The 20831-nt window shown below is 32.9% G+C and overlaps 9 protein-coding genes across 9 annotated transcripts; 4 read left to right on the plus strand and 5 right to left on the minus strand.

Annotated features, from left to right (window-relative positions):
* Nucleotides 1-26: 26 nt before the first annotated feature.
* On the plus strand, nucleotides 27-1871 carry NAEGRDRAFT_78824 (lysosomal/endosomal membrane protein p67; the record flags this gene model as incomplete). The annotated part of the gene is made up of 3 exons (XM_002680207.1): nucleotides 27-351; nucleotides 410-1154; nucleotides 1201-1871. 3 exons carry the CDS (start codon nucleotides 27-29, stop codon nucleotides 1805-1807), a joined length of 1677 nt encoding a protein of 558 aa, XP_002680253.1. The 3' UTR covers nucleotides 1808-1871.
* Nucleotides 1872-1917: 46 nt separating this feature from the next.
* Nucleotides 1918-4494, plus strand: NAEGRDRAFT_47133 (uncharacterized protein; the record flags this gene model as incomplete). Its single annotated transcript, XM_002680208.1, has 2 exons — nucleotides 1918-2976; nucleotides 3181-4494. 2 exons carry the CDS (start codon nucleotides 1918-1920, stop codon nucleotides 4492-4494), a joined length of 2373 nt encoding a protein of 790 aa, XP_002680254.1.
* Nucleotides 4495-4810: 316 nt separating this feature from the next.
* On the plus strand, nucleotides 4811-7063 carry NAEGRDRAFT_64565 (uncharacterized protein; the record flags this gene model as incomplete). Its single annotated transcript, XM_002680209.1, has 1 exon — nucleotides 4811-7063. One exon carries the CDS (start codon nucleotides 4811-4813, stop codon nucleotides 7061-7063), a length of 2253 nt encoding a protein of 750 aa, XP_002680255.1.
* Nucleotides 7064-7694: 631 nt separating this feature from the next.
* Nucleotides 7695-9234, minus strand: NAEGRDRAFT_78825 (RCC1 domain-containing protein; the record flags this gene model as incomplete). The annotated part of the gene is made up of 1 exon (XM_002680333.1): nucleotides 7695-9234. One exon carries the CDS (start codon nucleotides 9232-9234, stop codon nucleotides 7726-7728), a length of 1509 nt encoding a protein of 502 aa, XP_002680379.1. The 3' UTR covers nucleotides 7695-7725.
* A 1402-nt stretch (nucleotides 9235-10636) lies between these two features.
* On the plus strand, nucleotides 10637-14317 carry NAEGRDRAFT_47135 (uncharacterized protein; the record flags this gene model as incomplete). The annotated part of the gene is made up of 1 exon (XM_002680210.1): nucleotides 10637-14317. One exon carries the CDS (start codon nucleotides 10637-10639, stop codon nucleotides 14315-14317), a length of 3681 nt encoding a protein of 1226 aa, XP_002680256.1.
* A 296-nt stretch (nucleotides 14318-14613) lies between these two features.
* NAEGRDRAFT_64568 (uncharacterized protein) lies at nucleotides 14614-15211 on the minus strand (the record flags this gene model as incomplete). Its single annotated transcript, XM_002680334.1, has 2 exons — nucleotides 14614-14682; nucleotides 14756-15211. The coding sequence occupies 2 exons, from the start codon at nucleotides 15209-15211 to the stop codon at nucleotides 14614-14616; spliced, it is 525 nt and encodes a 174-aa protein (XP_002680380.1).
* Nucleotides 15212-15485: 274 nt separating this feature from the next.
* NAEGRDRAFT_47136 (uncharacterized protein) lies at nucleotides 15486-17405 on the minus strand (the record flags this gene model as incomplete). Its single annotated transcript, XM_002680335.1, has 1 exon — nucleotides 15486-17405. One exon carries the CDS (start codon nucleotides 17403-17405, stop codon nucleotides 15486-15488), a length of 1920 nt encoding a protein of 639 aa, XP_002680381.1.
* An 85-nt stretch (nucleotides 17406-17490) lies between these two features.
* Nucleotides 17491-18315, minus strand: NAEGRDRAFT_64570 (uncharacterized protein; the record flags this gene model as incomplete). Its single annotated transcript, XM_002680336.1, has 1 exon — nucleotides 17491-18315. The coding sequence occupies one exon, from the start codon at nucleotides 18313-18315 to the stop codon at nucleotides 17491-17493; it is 825 nt and encodes a 274-aa protein (XP_002680382.1).
* A 1807-nt stretch (nucleotides 18316-20122) lies between these two features.
* Nucleotides 20123-20770, minus strand: NAEGRDRAFT_47137 (uncharacterized protein; the record flags this gene model as incomplete). Its single annotated transcript, XM_002680337.1, has 1 exon — nucleotides 20123-20770. The coding sequence occupies one exon, from the start codon at nucleotides 20768-20770 to the stop codon at nucleotides 20123-20125; it is 648 nt and encodes a 215-aa protein (XP_002680383.1).
* Between the last annotated feature and the right edge of the window lie 61 nt (nucleotides 20771-20831).

A 20831-nucleotide genomic window follows, 5' to 3' on the forward strand; every position in this document is an offset into this window, starting at 1 on the left:
AAATTTTTATGATTGTTGAAAAAAAAATGACAACAAACAATCGCACGAAAATTATTTATTGCACAACTTTGTTGGTCGTTGTGCTCTCGTTAATGATGACGGTTGGAGTGCAAGGAGCCGATGATTTATTTCTCGTTGTTCGTCCATCATCATCTTCCCCAATGAAGAGAAGTTTGGATTCATTTTACATGTTGCCAAAGGCTAAAATTAATCTTCTCGGAGGAGATGAAGTACATGCTCATGTACACTATGATGAGACAACTAACAAGACTGGGTGGGCCTTGTTGAGTCTTACAACAAATCCTGATGAAACAGATGCTGATCAAGCTTTTGCTGCTGGTTTTGTTGAAGGTATGTTGTTGGTAAAATGGAATTCATCAATATTCATGGAAATCATTTGAATGCACAGGTTATGTAACTGCCAATTTAATGGAAACCTATTGGCCTGGATTTAACAATGCAAGCTATACTCCAAGTTTGGATCCTCAACTCAATCAATTTTTGGATGACAATTTACGTTTCATGAGAAGAAAAATTGCTGAATCTAGAAATGGAAATACCAATGAAAAACTTTATTGGACTCATGTAGGTTTGGTTTTGGATCAAGTTGAAGGTCTCTATGCTGGCTATTTAAAAAAAATGGCTGAACAATTCAAAACACCAACATTGACACTTCTAGAAATGCTCAAATTCCAAGTAGCTGCTGACACTGATGACTTGTATTCCAAGTGGCAACCAACAAATTTTGACAATATGAGCAAGGAAGAAATTGAAAAATATACACTCCTTCACACAAGATGCACTGCATTCATCAAGTATAGTGAAGACAAGAAGAATCTTTTCCTTACTCATGCCACCTGGGCTCCTTATCAATACATGTTGAGAATTTACAAACATTACAGAATTAATTTTAAGGATACACCTGCCAAGTTGGTCAGCTTTTCTTCATCACCTGGATGGTTGGCTAGTGGTGATGATTTCTACATTACTAGTGCTGGACTTATTGTTACTGAAACAACAAACTCCATCTATAATCAAACATTGTACAATTATGTTACATCAGAAACTGTATTATATTGGATGAGAAATATTGTTGCAAACAGATTAGCCAACTCTGCCAAAGAATGGACTGAACTCTTTGCCAAATATAATAGGTATGTATTTTTAACAAAATGAATGTTAAATCCAGAACCACTATAGTGGCACTTATAACAATCAATGGATGATTATTGACACTAAGAAATTTGTACCAGGAGCTGATAAATCAGATCCAGAATTATTCTATATTTTGGAACAAATTCCAGGAGATTGTATGAGTGCTTCAATGAGTCACATTCTCGATGAAAGATATTGGCCATCATTCAATCTTCCTTACTTCTCATATATTTTTAATGTTAGTGGATATCCAGAAAAATTGAAAAAGTATGGAGACTTTTTCAGTTATGACAAGTGTCCTAGAGCTAAGATTTTCAAACGTGATGCACCTTCAGTCAATACCATTGAGGATGTCAAGAAATTGATCAGATATAATGACTATCAACATGATCCACTTTCATTAGGAGATGCATGCCATCAAATTGCATCCAGATGTGATTTGAATCCTGGAGGCTCAGCATTTGGTGCTATTGATGCTAAAGTTACTGACATTGCCTTTGCTAGAAGAAACTTTGCTTTTGCTCAATCTGGACCAACTCACGACCAAGAACCAGTATTCAAGTGGAATAATGTTAATAGCCCAGCTAATCCACATCCTGGACAACCTGTTGAATTTGATTTTAATTGGGTATCTATGGCTCCAATATATTAATTTTATAATATTGAGCTCAAGAGAGAACGATTTGAATTTCCCTTATATTATTAGTAATAAATTTAAAATATAAAAAAATGCAGAGACTTTAGGTACAAATTCTTGAAAAAATGAGTGAATTGAAAACCATCAAAGATCTGCGTTCCAATTTCACAGCCATCAAAAAGATTGTTCAGGATGGCGTTGCACAGGAACCTAATTCAAACACTTTAGGCACAATTATACGCTTGTTACAAAAGTATGAATATGATCCGAAAGAATTTTTTGGTACGGAGAAAGGCATTGATGAATATTCAATGTTGGAATTAAATATTTGTGATGACAGTAGTGAACAGAATATTTGTATGAAAACGATACTGTTGATTAATTCGTTTTGGTTATTGGAGGTGAAACTTGCTGCTAAGAATGCAAAAGAGTTTCGGCTATTTTTTAATTGCATTGAAAAGAAGGTTTTAACAAAGTTTTTTGATTGCCTGCAACGAATTTATAGAGAATCAAATGAAGGAGAGCTTAAAGAGTTCACAAGTGGAATGGAAAGTTTGGAGAAATGGCAACAGTTCATTTTACATTTGTACATGTGTATGAATAGTGACATTTATACTGGCGCTAATTCCCTAAATAATATAATGACATCACGTCCAACTATATTATTATCATTAGTGCTTTATCAACATTTTTCTGAAAAGAAGGAAAAATTCTTGAATGAGAATCCTGGAAAATCATTCAATTTGACAATAACTGAAAATTATCTCCTTTCTACTGCAATTCTTATTTCTGATGATTATGACCTCGACGAGATGAGTTCAGAATTAAAGCTTACCATGGACCACATTTCAAAAGTGTACATTGAATATTTATACAATTTGGTAGGGTTGACCTTTGAACAAGATACTCCAAATCTAGTATCGCTTGGTATTGTTTCTGTGGCCCAACTATCAATACGTAATTGTGATTTTGTTCAAAGATTAATCAAAGATGATTACAGAATTATACAAAATACAGAAAATTCAGTTATTATCACAGAAGATTTCATTAGTGAGAAAGTTCCAGACATCCAAAATAAGAAACGAAACCGTGGCGAAAGTGCTTTGGCGGTCAAAATTAAGCTGTTAACTCTAATTGATATTTTGCTAGATGCTGATTTTGAAGATTTCAATGAAAATCAAAAGGTAGAGTTTTGTCTGTACTTTAAAGAGTTGATTATTGAATCCCTTAATGATGAAATGATTAATGAGTCGGGAAGTTTAGTCGGTAAACAAGCTGTTGCCACAGCCATTAGATCTATCTCAGTTGTTACTTAGACTGAGGGTACTATAGATCTTTTATCAGACAATTTTAGGGAATACCTATTTAATATTTTGTTCTGGTGTAAGCGATTGCTATTTTCCAAAAATAGTACAATTAGAGCAAGAACTTTCCGTTCCCTTTCGGATTTTTTCACTAAAACTAGTTATTATTCTGACGATTTGATGGAGGCAATTATCAAATCACATGAATTGAATTTAGAGGAGGTACCAGATTATTTTGACATGTTGAGAGGAATTGCCAAAATTATGACAAACGTAAAAATTGGTGAATCTGTTGCGGAAAGCTTCAAATCCTTAATATTTACCTTATTTGAAAACATTTGTGTGGAAAATTTTTTGGTCAGTTTAAAAAAAACAAATGACGAAAGGAAGAAAATGCACTATATGAACATTGACAAATTCTTTCGTATGATAGAGGTTACGTATCTCATGATGGTAAATGATATTGACCTATTAGAAAGATTGCTTGTATTCATTGAAAAACAGACAGAGGTTATGAAGTGCACTTTATCAAGTGACCTTCTTCCATCATTTGCCTTGACCCTTAAAGAAATTATCAAATCAACTGATAGAAATACTCTATTGGAGGTGTTTGACCAGCTAGAATATTATCCATTCTTGGTCAATTTTATTTCATTTTACTTTGCTAATGGTGACGCAGATCCAAACTTTGAAATGAGTCCAATATTCACATTGTTGGGATGCTTTAGCGATTCCACGATACTGCACACCCATTTTTCCTTTGTTTCTGAGGTACTTGGCGAAGATCAAGATTATATCTATGATTTCTTATTGCCAATTATAATCCGTAATGCCATTCTACCAAAATCTGCTTTGGAAACTACTGACCCAGACCAAGCAATATTCTTTGTAGAAAAGATCAAAGAAGTTCATTATGCACTGAGCAGAATAGTGAGCAATGATATTTTAATTAATGGAGGAGTAATCTCTTCTATGATATTGCAACAAACTATTGGTCCAATAACTAGTAATGCAACACAACTCAAAGCATTCGATAATCTGGTTGAATCGGATTTACTAAACAAGTACATGGAGAACATGTTCTTTACCATGCTTGCTTGTGGAAAGGAGACACTGAAACAGTTCCCCCAACTTGCCAAAATTCTTTCCCATCTGTATGATACTACATATTCAAAGGAATTTCCTGATAGTGAGCAATTCTTATTTTCCTCCTTTTTGGAATTAATGGAATACGCAATTGATAATGAAGTTTTAAAAGTTGGATATAATGAATGTGAATGGATGGAAAATGCTGAAGTAAATATCATTCCCAAATGTAAATCATCTCTGAGATCTCAATGTAAAAGAGTCATTATGAAGATATTGATAGAACTTAAATACGAAGAAGATAGTGATTGATTCTTCTTTTCAAAAAACTATTTAGCAATCTTTTTCATATTAAATCGCTATTGCCTTTTTATGAGATATCAACAAGCAGTCTATTTATTACTTGATTTTGTAAAGTTTTTTCTTTTCCTATCATCTTTCTGCTCAAAAAAAATCCACTTTAACTCTTGTTAATTCCATTGGTGAGTAGTGTCGATAGATCTGTAAGCGTTTTGGCTCATTAACCTTTTCGTGAGTATCCCCGCCTTAGTTACAATCGCTTTTCCATCGAACCAGTAATCTCCAGTCTGCACTTGAAGAACCAAAGTCACGTTGATCTCAAAAAAAAATGTTTAGTAACTGCCATCATCATGATGATGCTGAACGTGTAGTAATTATATTGGACGATCATGACAAATTTATGGAACAATTATTGAATAGCAAATATAAACAAGAACGAAATTTATCATGCTACAAACAAATATTAAAATATTTAACTAATACGAGAGGTTTAATATTAAAGTATTATGAATTACCTGTTATATTACGAAGAGATCGGAGATTCATCACTGAAATTGCACAAACTTTTGAATTTTACCAACAATTACCTGAAGAATTTAAATCCGATAAACAAGTAATGCTAAATTGTTTTAAAAAGAAAGTATTTAATGGAAGTGATATTAAGAGTGGATATATTCCCTCTAATTTAATGAATGATAGGAAATTTATATTGGAATTAATTGAAGGAAATCCAACATGTCTCTATTTAGTACCGAAAGAAAGAGAATTCGTGTTGGCAGCAATGAAACACGATATTATATATTTGGGATTTCTCCCAGGAAGTGAAAAGAAGAATGAATCATACATGTGGGAATTGTTTTTGAAAAATTGGGAAAATTTAAGATTTGCAAGTGGTGAATTACTAAATAATCCATCATTTGCTATAAAAGTAAGAAAGCATGATACCAATACTTTCAACTATTATTGTGGACGGCCACATTTGGCGGTTCATGCAAGGGATAAATTTCGAAATAATAGAGAATATGTGCTTTTTGCTATTTTACATGGAAAAGCTGATTTTACAATGATAAAAAAGGTATTTCAAGCGGATTTGGAAATTAAAATGGCAAATAATATTAAAACTGATGCCTCCTTATGGAAATTAAAGGAAGAATGGGCAAATGACAAGGAAATGATTTTGAAATATGTCAAACATAATTCAAATATATTGAAATTTATTAATTTGGAATTACTACAGGATTATGAATTTAATATTAAATTAATTTACAAAAATATTGAAAGTATTCAATTTATTAATGAATGCAATACTAATTTTAAACAATTATTTACACAATCAGATAAAACTGAATTAATTTCTAGATATTTAAGCAACAAAAAATTTAACATTAATTCCAAAATTATAAATCCAACTAATATTAGAGCATTTGGTTCCAAAATTAATTATATACATTTTATAGAGGAATATTTAAATGAAAACGATTTAATTTATATAACAAGTAATATTGATGGACAAGCATGTTACGGTTTGTTAAACGTAATTTCCAATAAGAAAATTTTCAATGAATGCTTACAATTATGGAAAATAACAGTTAAAAAGCATTATTCATGTTATGAATTATTTAATATAAAATATACCAAACAAGATATTATTGAGATAATTTCATCCATGCATGAATCTCCTTTTCCATTCCTGGCACACATTGATAGAAATGTATTTAGCTCTGAGAGTGAAGTTCTTCTCATTGCAATTCAAACCCATTTCAAGTGCTTTGAATTGGCAAGTAAAGAACTGAAATCTGACTTGAATTTTATTAGAAAGTCAGTCAATTTAAATAGAAATATTATTAAAGTAATAGATTTGCAAATTGTACAAGATAATTTGGATTTATTGATTATTTATATAAATTATAAATTAAAAATCAATACCATGTATGGATATCAAAATAGCGCTCATGCATTAAATCCATTAATTAACATATTAGCAAAACATTTACAAAATGAGGATACAGTTTTACAATTAGTAGAAATACCCCAATTTGTAAATTTATTTTATGGCCATATAGATATTAATTTAAGATCAAGTGAGGAATTCTGTTTAAAAATATTAAAAACAGATTTGAATAATGCCACTAAAATTCCAAATTTAATTAAATATAGAAATTTCATAATTGAATTTCTAAAAGAGGGAAAATCCATTACATTCATTCCTAAAATATTCGAACAGGATGAGGAATTTTTACATTTATTTTTTAAAAACTGGAATCGTACGGAATACCTTCCAATATTACCAGCGGATGAAATTTTTATTGGTATTCTAATTAAGGAATTGAAAATTAACCCATCCATATATAGAAATTTTAATAATAGTGATCCGTTGAAACATAATTGGGATATATTATTGAATGTTGCCAGAGATGTAAATAGCTGTTTAGTTTTTCCCACCACAATATGGCAAGATGAGAATTTTAAATTGGAACTTGTGAAGAGAGGAATTTTTCCACCTTCCTTTTTGAAACATTTTAATAGCATTTTGAACGATATGGATTTGATTGTAGAAAATGGTTTTTACTTGATTCAATAACCCTATTTATTCATCTTCAATATACTGCTGCAAAAATAAATCAAATAAATGAAGATAAGCTTATTAAACTAGGAAGGAATACAGAATTAACCGACAAATCACTAAAGAAAGATAAACAAGCTTCATCATCAAAGAACAGTAAGGAAGAAAATCCTGAGGAAATCAATAGAAAGTGGCATTTAAATTCTAGAAGGAAAAGAAATCCACAACAGTTTAAAACTCTTTCTCCCTAAAGAAGAAACTAAACAAATAGAGACAAACATGAAGCTTTTATCATCTGGCTCATCGACGATTATAAGTAATACATCATGTTGATTAAGAGTTTGATTATTAAAATGTCTAACAAGGTCCAAAATGTAAGATTGTGAAATTGTATTCACGTATCATAAGTAAGAAGATGTTGTCCTTTCCAATTGAAACATTTTTTTGATAAGAAAACTATTTCTAGAATTGAAATTGCCAGAATCAATAAGGGTTCTGAAGTAAAGGTGTTAAAGAAGAGAGATTGGAGGAAACAAGTTCAATTGGAAAGAGAAAAATGTATAAATTCATGCATTTTCCTCAAATATTCTCCATTGGAAAGAAATCAATGAATTGTGAATTTAGGTAAATTCTGATAAATTTCCAAATTAAATAAAAAACTCTCAGAGTTTATATGTAAATTACATAACTGGATTTGTAATGATAATGTCAATATCGAAAAGTTGATGGTTTTCTGGTGATTCATGCAAGTATGTTTTCAGTTTTGCAAGCATTTCCTTCTCACTCTTTGATGTAAATATTGGGAGATATGGTGAGCAAGCAACCATAGTATTCCAACCTCCGCATGCAACACAAACAGCTTTCAATTGGATATTTCCCCCAGAGTTGATTTTCATAGAGTCTGGGAATAAATTCATTTCTGATAGAGTTGTTTGAGTTTTCAAAATTCCTGGTTGATTTTGTTCCTCCTTTGTACTTTGATTGAATCCACTGTGTCCAAACAAGTAAGCTTTACCTTCAGAATCAAGAGCTGCTGAGTGATAACCTCCACAACTCACTTGAACAATATTCTTGAAATTTTTGTGTTCAAATAAACGACAATCCTCAGCACCACTCTCGGATTTTCTATTGAGACAATTATATTGATTTCTTCCGCATGAGTAGACCACCCCTTCCTGAGTAGTAAATAAGGTGTGATAGTAACCAGAGTCAGCTGTCACTACTTTGTGATTAAATCCTTCAACCTTTTTTGTTGTATGCTTTCCATTTGCTGATCCAAAAAGCATATGACCCAATTCACCACAAGCATAAACTTCTCCCTGATCAGTAATGAAAAAACTATAGTCATAACCACCAGATGCAGAAATTAATTTAGGGATTCCAGTGATTTTAGTGATAGCTCTTCCAAAACCTTGCCCACAACAGTAGGCATTTCCATCAAAACTTACAAAGATTGAATGATAGTAACCTGCGTGAATGGATCTGATCTTTTCAGGTATATCAATCTTGTGTGTCAAACCTTTGTATCCTTCACTCAATTGACCATGAGAGTTATCTCCACAGCCGTACACATCACCTTCCTTGGATAAAAACAATGTAAAGTAATATCCACAAGATGCTTGAACAATAAAGTGAGGAATTAATTCAGAAAAAATTTTAAAATCTTTCAATTCACTTTCTGATCTATCAACTCCGACCTGACCATTAGAATTAGAACCACAGCCCAATGCAAATCCATCTTCAGTAATTGCAATAGCTTCTGTATAGCCCATAACGACTGAACTAATCTTGAATGGTGATCGAATATATGCAGGATTCTCAGCATCAGAAATTGCGATCCAATTATCACCAAGGCCTCTCATCGAACTAGTTTCACCAAAACTAAACAAAACAGCTTGGGAAGCTTCCAACAGAGAGAAGGATGTTGGTTCGGATTTATCGTTACGATAGGCTATTCTAGCTTTTATCATTTCTTTAAATTTAGCAGTATAGAAAGTAGCCTGATCTTTACGAAACTTGGTATCTTGACTTTGATAGGAGGCATCAATGTGAGGAATACTCATACTAGGAATAATTCCAATAGCACCAAATGATTTGGATTCACCTTGAAGACCACCCGATCCATTGTTTGAAGTTTCGGTTGATGATTTTGGTTTCTTCTTGAAAATGTTGGTGACGAAAGAAAGCATTTTTTTTAATGTTCTTCTTGATTCGAAAGTGAAATGTGAAAGGAGAGGAGGCCTTCTTTTGAAGTTACCATTTGGAGAACATTGGAAAGTTACATAATTTCTTATGATACTCCAATAGGGTTTTAAAAATCCTATATATTACAACATTTAGTAAATAAATTATATTTAATTTCTTACCTAAATTCATTGGAATGATAGTAAGGATGAAGAAAATGAGGACGAGGAGAACATTATGATATTGTTGTTGATGACGTTGTTGTAACATTTTTTAAGGCTATTAATATCATCATGTTCATGAACAACAGGAGAACACAACGATTAAGCGCGCCCGAGTATATTTGTGTTGATGATATGGCTAAGGAAATAATATTTGTTCTGATGATTAATTAATTGTTATTGGTTGAGGAATTTAAACGATGGTGTGATGGTGGTAATGATATTAAATAACTGAGTTGGTTTTGTTGAAGAGTTGATGATAGAGAGTGTGTTGTGTAAATTTGTGTGAAGAAAAGCAATCTATTCATGAAGATTTCTTCTCTGAAATGTATTTTGAGAATTGGTATTGGTATTATTAATCCATCATGATGAGAGCCACAAGCAGTTTTCACTAATTTTTTAATTTGTTGTTTTTTGTTTAATTTTCATAACGGAAACAACCGCGCCAAAAAAATGTCTTCTAATTGTTAGTCGGATTTGGACAACAAGAAACAAAATCAAACGGAAGATTGTTTATTGCACATAATTTGGCTCAATGCTACCTCTATGTAGTCGGCTTTATGGATTTGATGCAAATTAAATAATTAACAAAAACACACCAAGCCTTGAAGAAATTAAATTACAATATTAATTATTATGTTATTGGGCAATTAAGCGAAATAATGAAAGAAGAAACCACTAGAACCCTTTCACCCATTATCAATCATTATTGCAATAGGAGTCGTTTCGCTTTTATAGCAATCGCGTAATTTCTTACTTCCAACTCCTGTCAAACTAAACCCAACTCAAACACACATGTAGATCTTGAACATACCATCAGAACATTCAGCAAAAAATGTATCGAATGGGTTTATTTGAATGCCTTCAGTTGTTGATTGTTTGTTGTTTGACATTGGCAATGATAAGTTGTTCTAATGCCCAGACCAGATCAGTTGATTACAAAATAACAACACTTGCTGGAGGATTGTATGGAGAAGGAGTGAGAGCAACAAATGTTGGTATTAATGGACCGTTTGGTGTTTATTCATCATCTCTTTCTGGTGGGAACGTTTATTACACAGATGTTTCATATGGGCAAGTGAGATTTGTTGATTCGAATGGAATTTCACATCTTGTTGCTGGCTCACCAACTTATCATACAGGAACAGCCACAGATAGCTTGACTTTTGCAAATGATACCTTGAACATGCCACACAGTATTTCGTTCAATTCGAATGGAGAGATGTTTATTGCAGAGTACAACGCAACAAGGATTAGAAAGGTTTATTACAATTCAACTATTGGAGATTACAGTATGATTACTGTTGCTGGAGGTGGTTCTTCTCTTAGCAGTAACATTTCAGCTCTCAATGCCAAGTTCTCTCAACCTCGATGTGTTGTTGTTTCGCCAAATAATGAAGTTTACATTTGTGATACAGGTAATTACATGATCAGAAAGATTGTGAATGGTGTTGTGTATAATATTGTTGGAAATGGACAGCAGGGATCAAGTACTGATGGCACTCTTGCTGTCAATGCCAAAGTTTCTCTGGTATTGAGTGTTGCCTTTCATCCAGTGAGTGGTGAATTGTTCTTTTCTGATTATTCCAATAATGCAATCAAGTATGTCATGAATAATGGCAGCATTTTCACATATGCAACATCTAGTGGCCCTTATGGAATTGCTTTCGACTCGAGTGGCGATAATTTATATGTGGCAGAGTATGGATCTAACAAGATTGTTAAATTCACTAATGGTGTTAGATCTGTAATTGTCAATACTTTGGGCACAAAAAGTTTCAGTGGAGATGGTGGTAGTTCTTTGAGTGCAACCATCAATCTTCCTGCTGGTATTGCACTGAATGGAAATAATCTCTACTTTGCTGATACTGCCAACAATCGTATTAGAGTGGTCAATTTACAAACCAGTATTGTGAATACTATTGCAGGTGATGGAACTGCAAGATTCCTTGGAGCTTACTCTGGATCAAGATCAGATGTTTCATTATTTAGACCAGAGACAACATTTTACAATTCACAGACTGATGAGTTGCTGGTGGCCGACACCCTCAATCATCGCGTAGTTAGAATCAACTCACTGACAAATATCAATACATCCCCAATTGAATCTATTGCTGGTTATACTGGTATTGCTAGCAATGATGTTGCAGGCAAGTTGGGAAATCAAACCTATCTCAATTATCCATACTCTGTAGCTCAATCAGAAACTAGTGGTGATGTCTATTTTGGAACCACTAATTTTGTTTACAAATGGGGAAAGAAAGATCAAAAGATTACACTCATTGCTGGATCGAGTAGTACATTGGCAGGCGATAATTATCTTGCTGTTGGTTCACAATTATATCAACCAGCTGGTATGGCCTTTGCTTCAAATGGAGATTTATATTTTTGTGATTCTAATAATCATGCTATTAGAAAGATTGATACTCAAGGTGTGATTACAACACTAACTGGAAATGGAACAGCAGGATTCCAAGATGGTGATGCTGCAAGTGCACTTTTCAATAGTCCAGCTAGTATTGCCTTATTACCAAATGGCGATTTTCTAGTTGCTGATTTTACCAATTCTAGAATTAGAAAATATGTTGCCAGTACCAAACAAGTTGTTACTATTGCTGGTAATTCAACTCTTGGTTTCTATGGAGATAATGGACTGGCTTCAAAGGCACTTCTAAACAAACCTACAGGTGTTTTCTATAATTCCACATCAGGTGATATTTTGATTGCTGATTATTTCAATTTCAGAATTAGAAAAATTTCCAATAATACAGGAATTATTACAACCATTGCTGGATCTGGTTCAACCAGCTACAATGGAGATGGATTGGCAGCAACATCTACAAGTATGGCTCCATACGGATTGGCAGTAAATCCAATTAGTGGGGAGCTGTTCTTTACTGATAATGCCAACTTTCTTGTTAGAAGAATTGATGCCAGCTCTAAGGTTCACACAGTAATTGGTGTTGCTAAAAGTACAATTTTCAATGTAACCAGTTTGGCCAATTCAACTGGTTTATCTTCAATTTCGTTCTTGACATTTTCACCAAGTGGTGATCTTTATGTTTCTTGCTTTGGACAACATGTCATCAAAAAGATGAGTTATGGTAGCGATATTGTTTATAATGTAGCTGGTACAGGAAATACAGATTTGAATGGAGATGGATTGGAAGCAACATTGACCAATCTTTATCAACCAATTGCTGTAGCTTACTCTCCTACTTCCAGTGAATTATACTTTTCTGATTATTTACATGATAGAGTGAGAAAAATAACCTCTTCAGGATTGGTTGAAACAGTTGCAGGAGGTTTAGGTGATAAGGGATTGGCTGTTAATGCAAAAATCAGAGGTGTTTCATCAATATTACTGGTAGACAATGATTTATATATCTCTGATGCATTCAATTATAGAATTCGTAAAATTTCCCTCTCAACTGGTATTATTGATTCCATTGTTGGAGCATCATATGCATCTATTTACAATGGAGATAACTTGGCCAATCAAACCAATATTAACTATGTATGGGATCTGAGAATTCAAAACGGTGAACTTGTATTTGCTGACATGAACAATAACTTAATTAGGAAAACAAGTTTATCTGGTAAAGGAAAGGTAACAACCATTGCTGGTATGGGTACAAACAATGCTTCGATTATTATCGATAATGTCAAGGCAACAAGTGCCTATTTGAAAAACCCTGGTTCTGTTGCATTCTTACCAACTGGTGATATGATTATTGCAGAGACAGAAGGTCATATCATTAGAAAGGTTGATTTGAATGGCAATATTTCACTCATTGCTGGATCATTCTTCCAACCAGGTTTCAATGGTGACTTGTCAGATTCAAAGAATTCTTTATTGTATCAACCAACAGGACTTTCTATTTTACAGGATGGTAGAATCATCTTCTCAGACTTTGGAAACAATAGAGTGAGAATGTTAACACCATATTGTAAGGATGAAAAGTATTATTTGACTCAATCTTCACAAGGTATTGTCTGCAACATTACTTCATGTTATGGACTCGCCTACAATGATGCAAAAGTTTGTTCAGGAAATGGAATTTGTTCATCATTGAATAACTGCAGCTGCTCAAGTGGATATTCTGGAAACGATTGCTCAACTGCTGATATTTGTTCTGTCTTGTCAAGCTCATATGTTTGTACAACAACGTCTCTCAACACAACTGAAACTCAAGTTACAACAGTTCAAAATGTCACTCAATTGGATTCGAAAACTATCGAGTTCTCATCTACAAGTACTGTCACTGTTTCACTGCCATCAACAATTTCACAATACTTGACAAGTGTTGATTCAACATTGAAGAATGACACTGTTACTGTTGTCAGTTCTGTTTCATCAGCAAGCAAAGTAACAGAAACTTCTGAGGTTATTTCACCAGTCATCTCAATTGTTCTTGTCAAGTCAAGTTCTAATCAAAAAATTTCTGTCCAAAATCTCGAAGAACCAATTTCATTATATTTCAATAAGGTCAACATGACTGTTTCGAATATTGAAACCTTGAATGTAACTTGTATGTATTATGATGAAAGTGAAAAGGTATGGAAATCGGATGGGGTTGAAAGTGAAATTACAGAGATTATTCTCCACAACCTTGCTGATGGAAATGTTACCTTGACAATTTCACTTACATGCAAGACTTTCCATTTAACTTCATTTGGAATCATTGATCAAAACTACAAGAAGGCAACTACTAACTCTAATACTGACGATTCCACAATCTTGACAGATTACACAGTTTTAATAGGTGCCATTGTTGGTGGTGTTGGTGGATGTTGTGTTATTGCCACAATTATTACACTCATCATTGTTGTCATTATCTTTGTAAGAAGAAGAGGAAAGAAATAAACCAAGATAATCACTTTATATTTTACAAATCTGCTATATTGATATAATTGAAACTGTATTTTAATTAATAAGTTCAATTACAGTGTTTTCTTGCAAATTCGAAACCAAAGGTTGCAAACAAACAATACATGGCAAATGATCCGATGCATTTTCCTTATACTCACTCAATACCTTACTCGAAATCAATTTAAACTGATCCTTTCTTCCAAAAATGTGATCATAACTTCCCCACAATGAAAATGGGCCTTTCAGTGGCCAATACCAAGTTGTTTGATTTTCAATAAAATCATGGAATTTCATTTCTTTGAGGAGGGAGGCATAGTTAGATTGGAATATTCCAGATTGACTTGTTTCGTTGAAATCTCCTAAAATGATGAGTGGATAGGAACATTTTTGTAATGCTTGTTTCGTATAACTCTCAACTTCATTTCGTCTTACTGAAACGGTTTGATAGAGAAAGGCACTAATATGTTGTAAATTTCCACCTTCGAATGAGAGAGGAGGTCTCAAATGTAAATTCAATACTTGATAATTAACAGAATCTTCAAGTTTCGAATTCTTTCTTGTCACAATAATATGCATGGCATCAAAATAACTTCCCTCCACATTACTACTCAACATTTCCACATCCAAATTGAGATTAGCTTTAGCCATCACTCCAGTTCCACTTGCTAAATAAACATTCGTCTTGGAATGATCCCAAACTTGATTTGGATATTGAGTAGAAAGTGTTGTACTATTCGAAACTGCAATTTCCCACCCAACATGAGTCTCCTGTAAACAAATCAAATCAACATTATCCACATTCTCCTTCATGGCTTGTAAAACTCGTTGACCATTATACGAAAGTGCTCCATCATAATTAACACCACCAAAATTCACATTAAACGACATGATTCGAAGAATAGGAAGAGATTTCCGTGATTCTATTAAATCATTTAAAATAGACTGTGGGTTGCGTAATGATGTATTGTTTGGAGGTAACGACATTTTTTTTTTGTAAATTTGTGAGTGTTGAACTTTTGTTCGAAAGTAATGAATGAAAATTAGTAAAGAACTGTGAACTTTTGATGACGTAAAAGTAATCGTTGCAAACTAAACGATTCAACTTATTATTATTCAGATATGAATCTGTACATCCAATATTATTTAGTCTTCTCTTTCTCATTTACCATTTTTTACTTTCACAAATTGAATCGACAATTGGGTGAATTTGGATGAGGAATTCGCTCAATTGCTCATTAAAAGATCCACTTCGCATACTACCCATTGCAGCAGCAATTCTGTTTTTCATGAGAGTTGGAGCGAATTCTGATGGATTCTCTAAGGCACATTCAATTGCCATCTTGAATAAGGAAAAATTCTTCTGAGTACTATCGGTATGTATAATATCCAACAAGATTCTAAAAATGTTATCCTCTGTAATTGCCAACAACTTTTTGTGAATAGCTCTCACATGCACTGGTAAGGCAATCTTGGGGGAGAATAAACTTGAGAAGCATAAGGGAGTATGAGCTGCCTCTTTGACAATGCTTGGAGATGTTGCAAGATTTTCATACTCTTCCTCTTTCATCTCTACAAATAATGGATAGAGTGCTTCAAAAACTAACATGCAATCACTTGGTTTATAGATCCACTTTGCTTGTCTGCATGCTTCACCAACTCTTTGAATAAGGTAGAAAAGAGGATTGGAAGATTTGTAAACTATTTGGAAAATATCACAAATTGGTAAAAAGTGCCTTCTCATCTTTTTCAATGATTGCACTATTGAATGGCTCTTCTTTTTGAAATCCGCCATTGATAAGCTGGTATCAATAAACAAGTGCACCGGAGAGAAATTCAAATAGTCACTTTTCAATTGTGAAAGAAAATTTTTGTTTTTCTGAATATCCATAATAATATCCACAATTTCAATCCTAACATTCTGTATGGAACTGATTAAAAAATCATTACTGCTACAACAAATTTGTGTGATATTGGAGAGCTTAGAGTTCTTGGTTAAAAACTCTTTCAAAACACTTGGAGATTCGATTGATTGAAGAACCTTTGCAGAGCCAATTGGGATTTCTTCCTCAAGATAAATAATTTTGCTAATTTGGTCTGGATCAAATCCGCATTCCTTGATATATTGGAATTTGTCTGAAATGTTAGAATAATATTTTCTATCAGATGCTAAAAGAGGATACCTCCTTAATTGCTTTTGTAAAAACTTCAAGAATCGTCTCCATTCCACCTGTGTTGGTGCTTCATTGGAGGGCTCTTGTTGGGGCTCTTTTTTTTTCAAACGTTCTCTTTTGATCCATGGTGAGAATGCTAAACTTGGCTGTGAGAGGAACGCTTGGTAGAACCAAACTGGCTCATATCTAGATCTCAATACTGCCGAATAAACAGGTTCACTAAGAATGTATTGACTAGCTGGTAATACTTGTATCATGTTGGATGAAACTCTTGAATTGGAGAGAACAAGATCAGGATTTCTAATGCATTGATAGAGTCCTTCCCAAATCAATTTGACAACCAACAAATCATAACAATCATCTATTAAAAAGGAATAAAATGTTTTCTTTGAAACTCTAATAAGATTGTAAAATTCGCTAACAATTTCATCAATAATCAATTGTCTCATAAACAAGCTCTCTGCAAAAATAGCACGAGAGCTTGCTAAATACTTGAATTCTCCATGCTTGGTTCCAAAGTAATGATATCCATTTGTATTTTCCTTTATCCAAGCAACAATCCTTTGATTGGAAAACAAACTATGCAACACTTGACTCAACACCATTGTTGACTTTCTCCTATCGTTGAAATCAATACTCGCTCCACTTGTAATCTTTTCAAAATGTGAATAAAAAGGAAAAATGTAATCCATCACTTGTAGCAACACTTCAAAGGATAATTCATTAAAACGAGTCTTGATCTTTTTCTTGATCAGAATTGGCGTGTTTGTATTTTTCGATTTACTTTCTTTTTCATCATCGGAATTAATTTCCAATAATTCCTCATCTTTATAAAATTCATCATCACCATCATCACTACTGTAGCCTTCCAATTCTTCAAGCAAGGAGGTTGCTGATACGCCTTTCACCATTTTTTTTAATAAATTTAAATTTGTAAAAAGATTACAAAAATTCAAGTTTGAAATTGAACTAAAAATTACTTATGTTTAGTGTGATTTAGTTTATAAAGTTAAAGAAAACATCTGTATATTGGGTGTTGGCTCTCAGGTTGACAGAGATTTTCATCTTTTTCTTTTCCATCTTTTCCAAAACTTTGGAAATTACTAAATTAAATTCTTCTTGCACATCATCTTTCAATATATAATGCTTTGCATTTCGATAATTTGCCCCAAACTTCAACAATAATTCAATCATTTCTTCATCTTTAAGTTCAAATGCACGATACAAGGCAGTAATCATCGAATGATCATTAAATTGGTCAACCTTAGCCCCCTTCTCTAATAAATATTGAGCTACATTATAATGTCCATTTTCTACAGCAACATAGAGTGGATACTTTTCACAATCATAATGCCCCCTTGATGGTATACAGTAACAATCTAGATTCACACTAAATTTTTCAAAATACCACCAAATTATCCCAAAATATCCTTTTTGAAGTGGTTTCATGATAGGAGCAATGAATTCACCATATCTACCACCACGATTCCTTGGAGAAACAATGTCAATGTGTGGCAAGATTAATTTAACAATTTCCAAATGATTCATTTCACATGCCAAATACAGACATTCAGATAATCGCTTCTCCTTGATTTTTCCATTAAATAATTCGTCTTTATTATTCAATAATTCATCCAATAATAATTTAAATATTGATAAAAATCCATATTTCGATGCCAATTCCAGTCCAACAATTACATCTTGATGAAAATCTGACAATTTAATTGCATTCTCATGATAATCATGAATAAAATTCCAAACTCCGACACTGTCTCCTGTTGAAATAAGTTTGAAAAACTCTTCCCTTGCCAATGTTTCCATTTTTTTTGACAATGTTTACCAGTCTGCATATCCAACACAATGAATGTTACACTGATGTCAAAGAAGTTCAGAGGAACATACCTGTCAAATGCCTTTGACATCATCATAGACTCCTCTACTAGTGTTCTAGGCTACTTTTCAGGCAAAAGACATTTTAGGCTATTATTTGATGGACAAAAGTTCTTGGTGTTGCCTTGTATGTATTAATAACACCGAACAAATACACGTTCCATTATTTTCCACCATTAAGAAAAAATATTTCAGCCCAAACACACATTGGGAACACTTTGGTGATTTTCAGAGTGATTTCACCCCATGAATCCACCAAACTTTCACATCATCATCTCAACATCATCCTAATAGTATTACTGGTAGTATTTTTTATTATTGGATTGTGATTATAAATTTGGAATTTAATTTTCACTTGGGAAAAATTCAAGTTGGTAAACCATCATCGGAACAACTTCCAACCATCATCATTGTTATTTATCATCATTATAATAGTAATATTTGTGGAAATAAATCTGATAATAGTAATATTTTAGTGAAATTCAATATTTTCACTAAAATCATCATCACTGCCAGATTCATATGGTAATTTGGAAAACTTTCAATCTAGTATTGTTCAGCATGGTCGATTCCATCAGGTAAAATCACTTCCGAACATTTTCCTATTGGTTATCATCATGATAGGTTCATGTATATTTTCAACATGTACATGGACCATAACTCAACATGTACTTCACCAACTTGGAAAATGTCTTTCATAACTACTATTCAAATACATAATAAACAATATATTTATTATCAGTTTTTCATCATTTTGTTGTTTTACCAACTTCGGAATATTCATGATAACATATCATGATTCATGCCAAAAGTACATAGCCAAACTTCTTGAAACATTAATAAACTGTTATTAGTATTATTGTAGATGTACCATATCAAATATTTCGTTTTATTTCGATGAGATCATAAAGATCTTAAATTTCTCTCTAAACATGCAAGTTCTCAGCCTAACCAGATGTTCACCATGTCAAAACATCAAAATAATAAATTTCATTGTACTTTTGTATCACACATTAATTTATTGTGTTAAATTCATTGAATTGGAGATTTTAAATTTTTAAAAACTAATCTGTGATTATTTACCAATTAAATATACTTCTTTAATACTTGATAATTCATAAAATCCTAGTAGATATTGAATAGGTTCATAAAACAAGATATTACACATAATGGCTCTAAATTCATGCTAATAGAGCTTGTTTAATGAGACTTATCATATTAATGATATTTCCTACCTTAACAGATAAGTGTTGTCTAATTGGATTCTATTTGTGCAAGGCCTAATTCCATCCCTAATATAGCAGACTTTTAGGGATGGATAATTTTAATGGAATCTATCCTAGAAGTATTTTTCGCCTGGAAGGTTCATACCAACGAATTTAACTGCCTGGGTCTTCATGCGAGTTTTTATCGCCTATAACAACTAGTTCGGCTTCAGACATTCTCTCCTCGGTTGTTGGTCTAAATGACTACTCAGTATATGTGTTAAATTAATTAAGGAATTGGATGAAGTATATTAAGCCAAGAAATTTCATGAACCAAACAGCTTGGGATCTCACTAACATTTAAAGTCAACCTGGAAACTTGTTCAGCCTCTCATTAACCTCAAACCTTACTCAATGCACACAATTCACAATCGGCTGCAATTCAAGTAATACTTGTTTAGTAAAATATTAACTCCGACACTATCTCCTCTAATCGACTACAATGTAAATTCAATGAAAAGATTGAAAAAGCTTTATTTCTTTCCACAGAAAGTAAACTTTCCTTTAAGACATTCTTCAAGTTTTTCCCTATCATCATATTCAAAACTATTCTTACATGAATTATTTTCCCAAATACGTTTTTCAGCCCAAGTTCCATTACAAGAAACAGTAAAACTTTCAGATCCAACTGAAATACAAGTATTCAAAGGAGTTCCAGAAATTGACTTGACTGAATCATCTTTACAATCACTCTTTCCATTAATAACTGAATGCTTGATAGTCCACAACATTGGTGGATAATCACCAATATTGAAGGCACCACATTCCACTCTATAAGGATGATAAGGAGCAGTAGCTTGACACTCATTGGTAGAAATTACATTATCAGCATTAGTTAAACAATGTGAACAATTGGTATTGCAGGAAGTTTTATAGATTACTCTGACCTTATCTGAAGAAATTTGAGTACAGTGAGCAATTTCATAACCATAATTGACTGGATCACTTGTCGGAACACAGACATTAGTTTTATCGAAAGAAACTGATTCGATATTGGTGTTGTCATTACATGATTTACCTTGTGAGTAGAATCTATATTTGATGAATTGGTTTTCTTGATGAGAGTAACAGATGGCAATGGCCAAGACGGAAAGAAGCAAGAGGATTGTGTTGAATTTCATTTGTGTGTAATTTTTTTTAACAATTTTGTTTCGCATAAACTATTGGAAATGGCATGAGCTG

Source organism: Naegleria gruberi (assembly GCF_000004985.1).
Source record: "Naegleria gruberi genomic scaffold NAEGRscaffold_10, whole genome shotgun sequence".
In the NCBI taxonomy this organism is placed as follows: Eukaryota; Heterolobosea; class Eutetramitea; order Acrasida; family Naegleriidae; genus Naegleria; species Naegleria gruberi.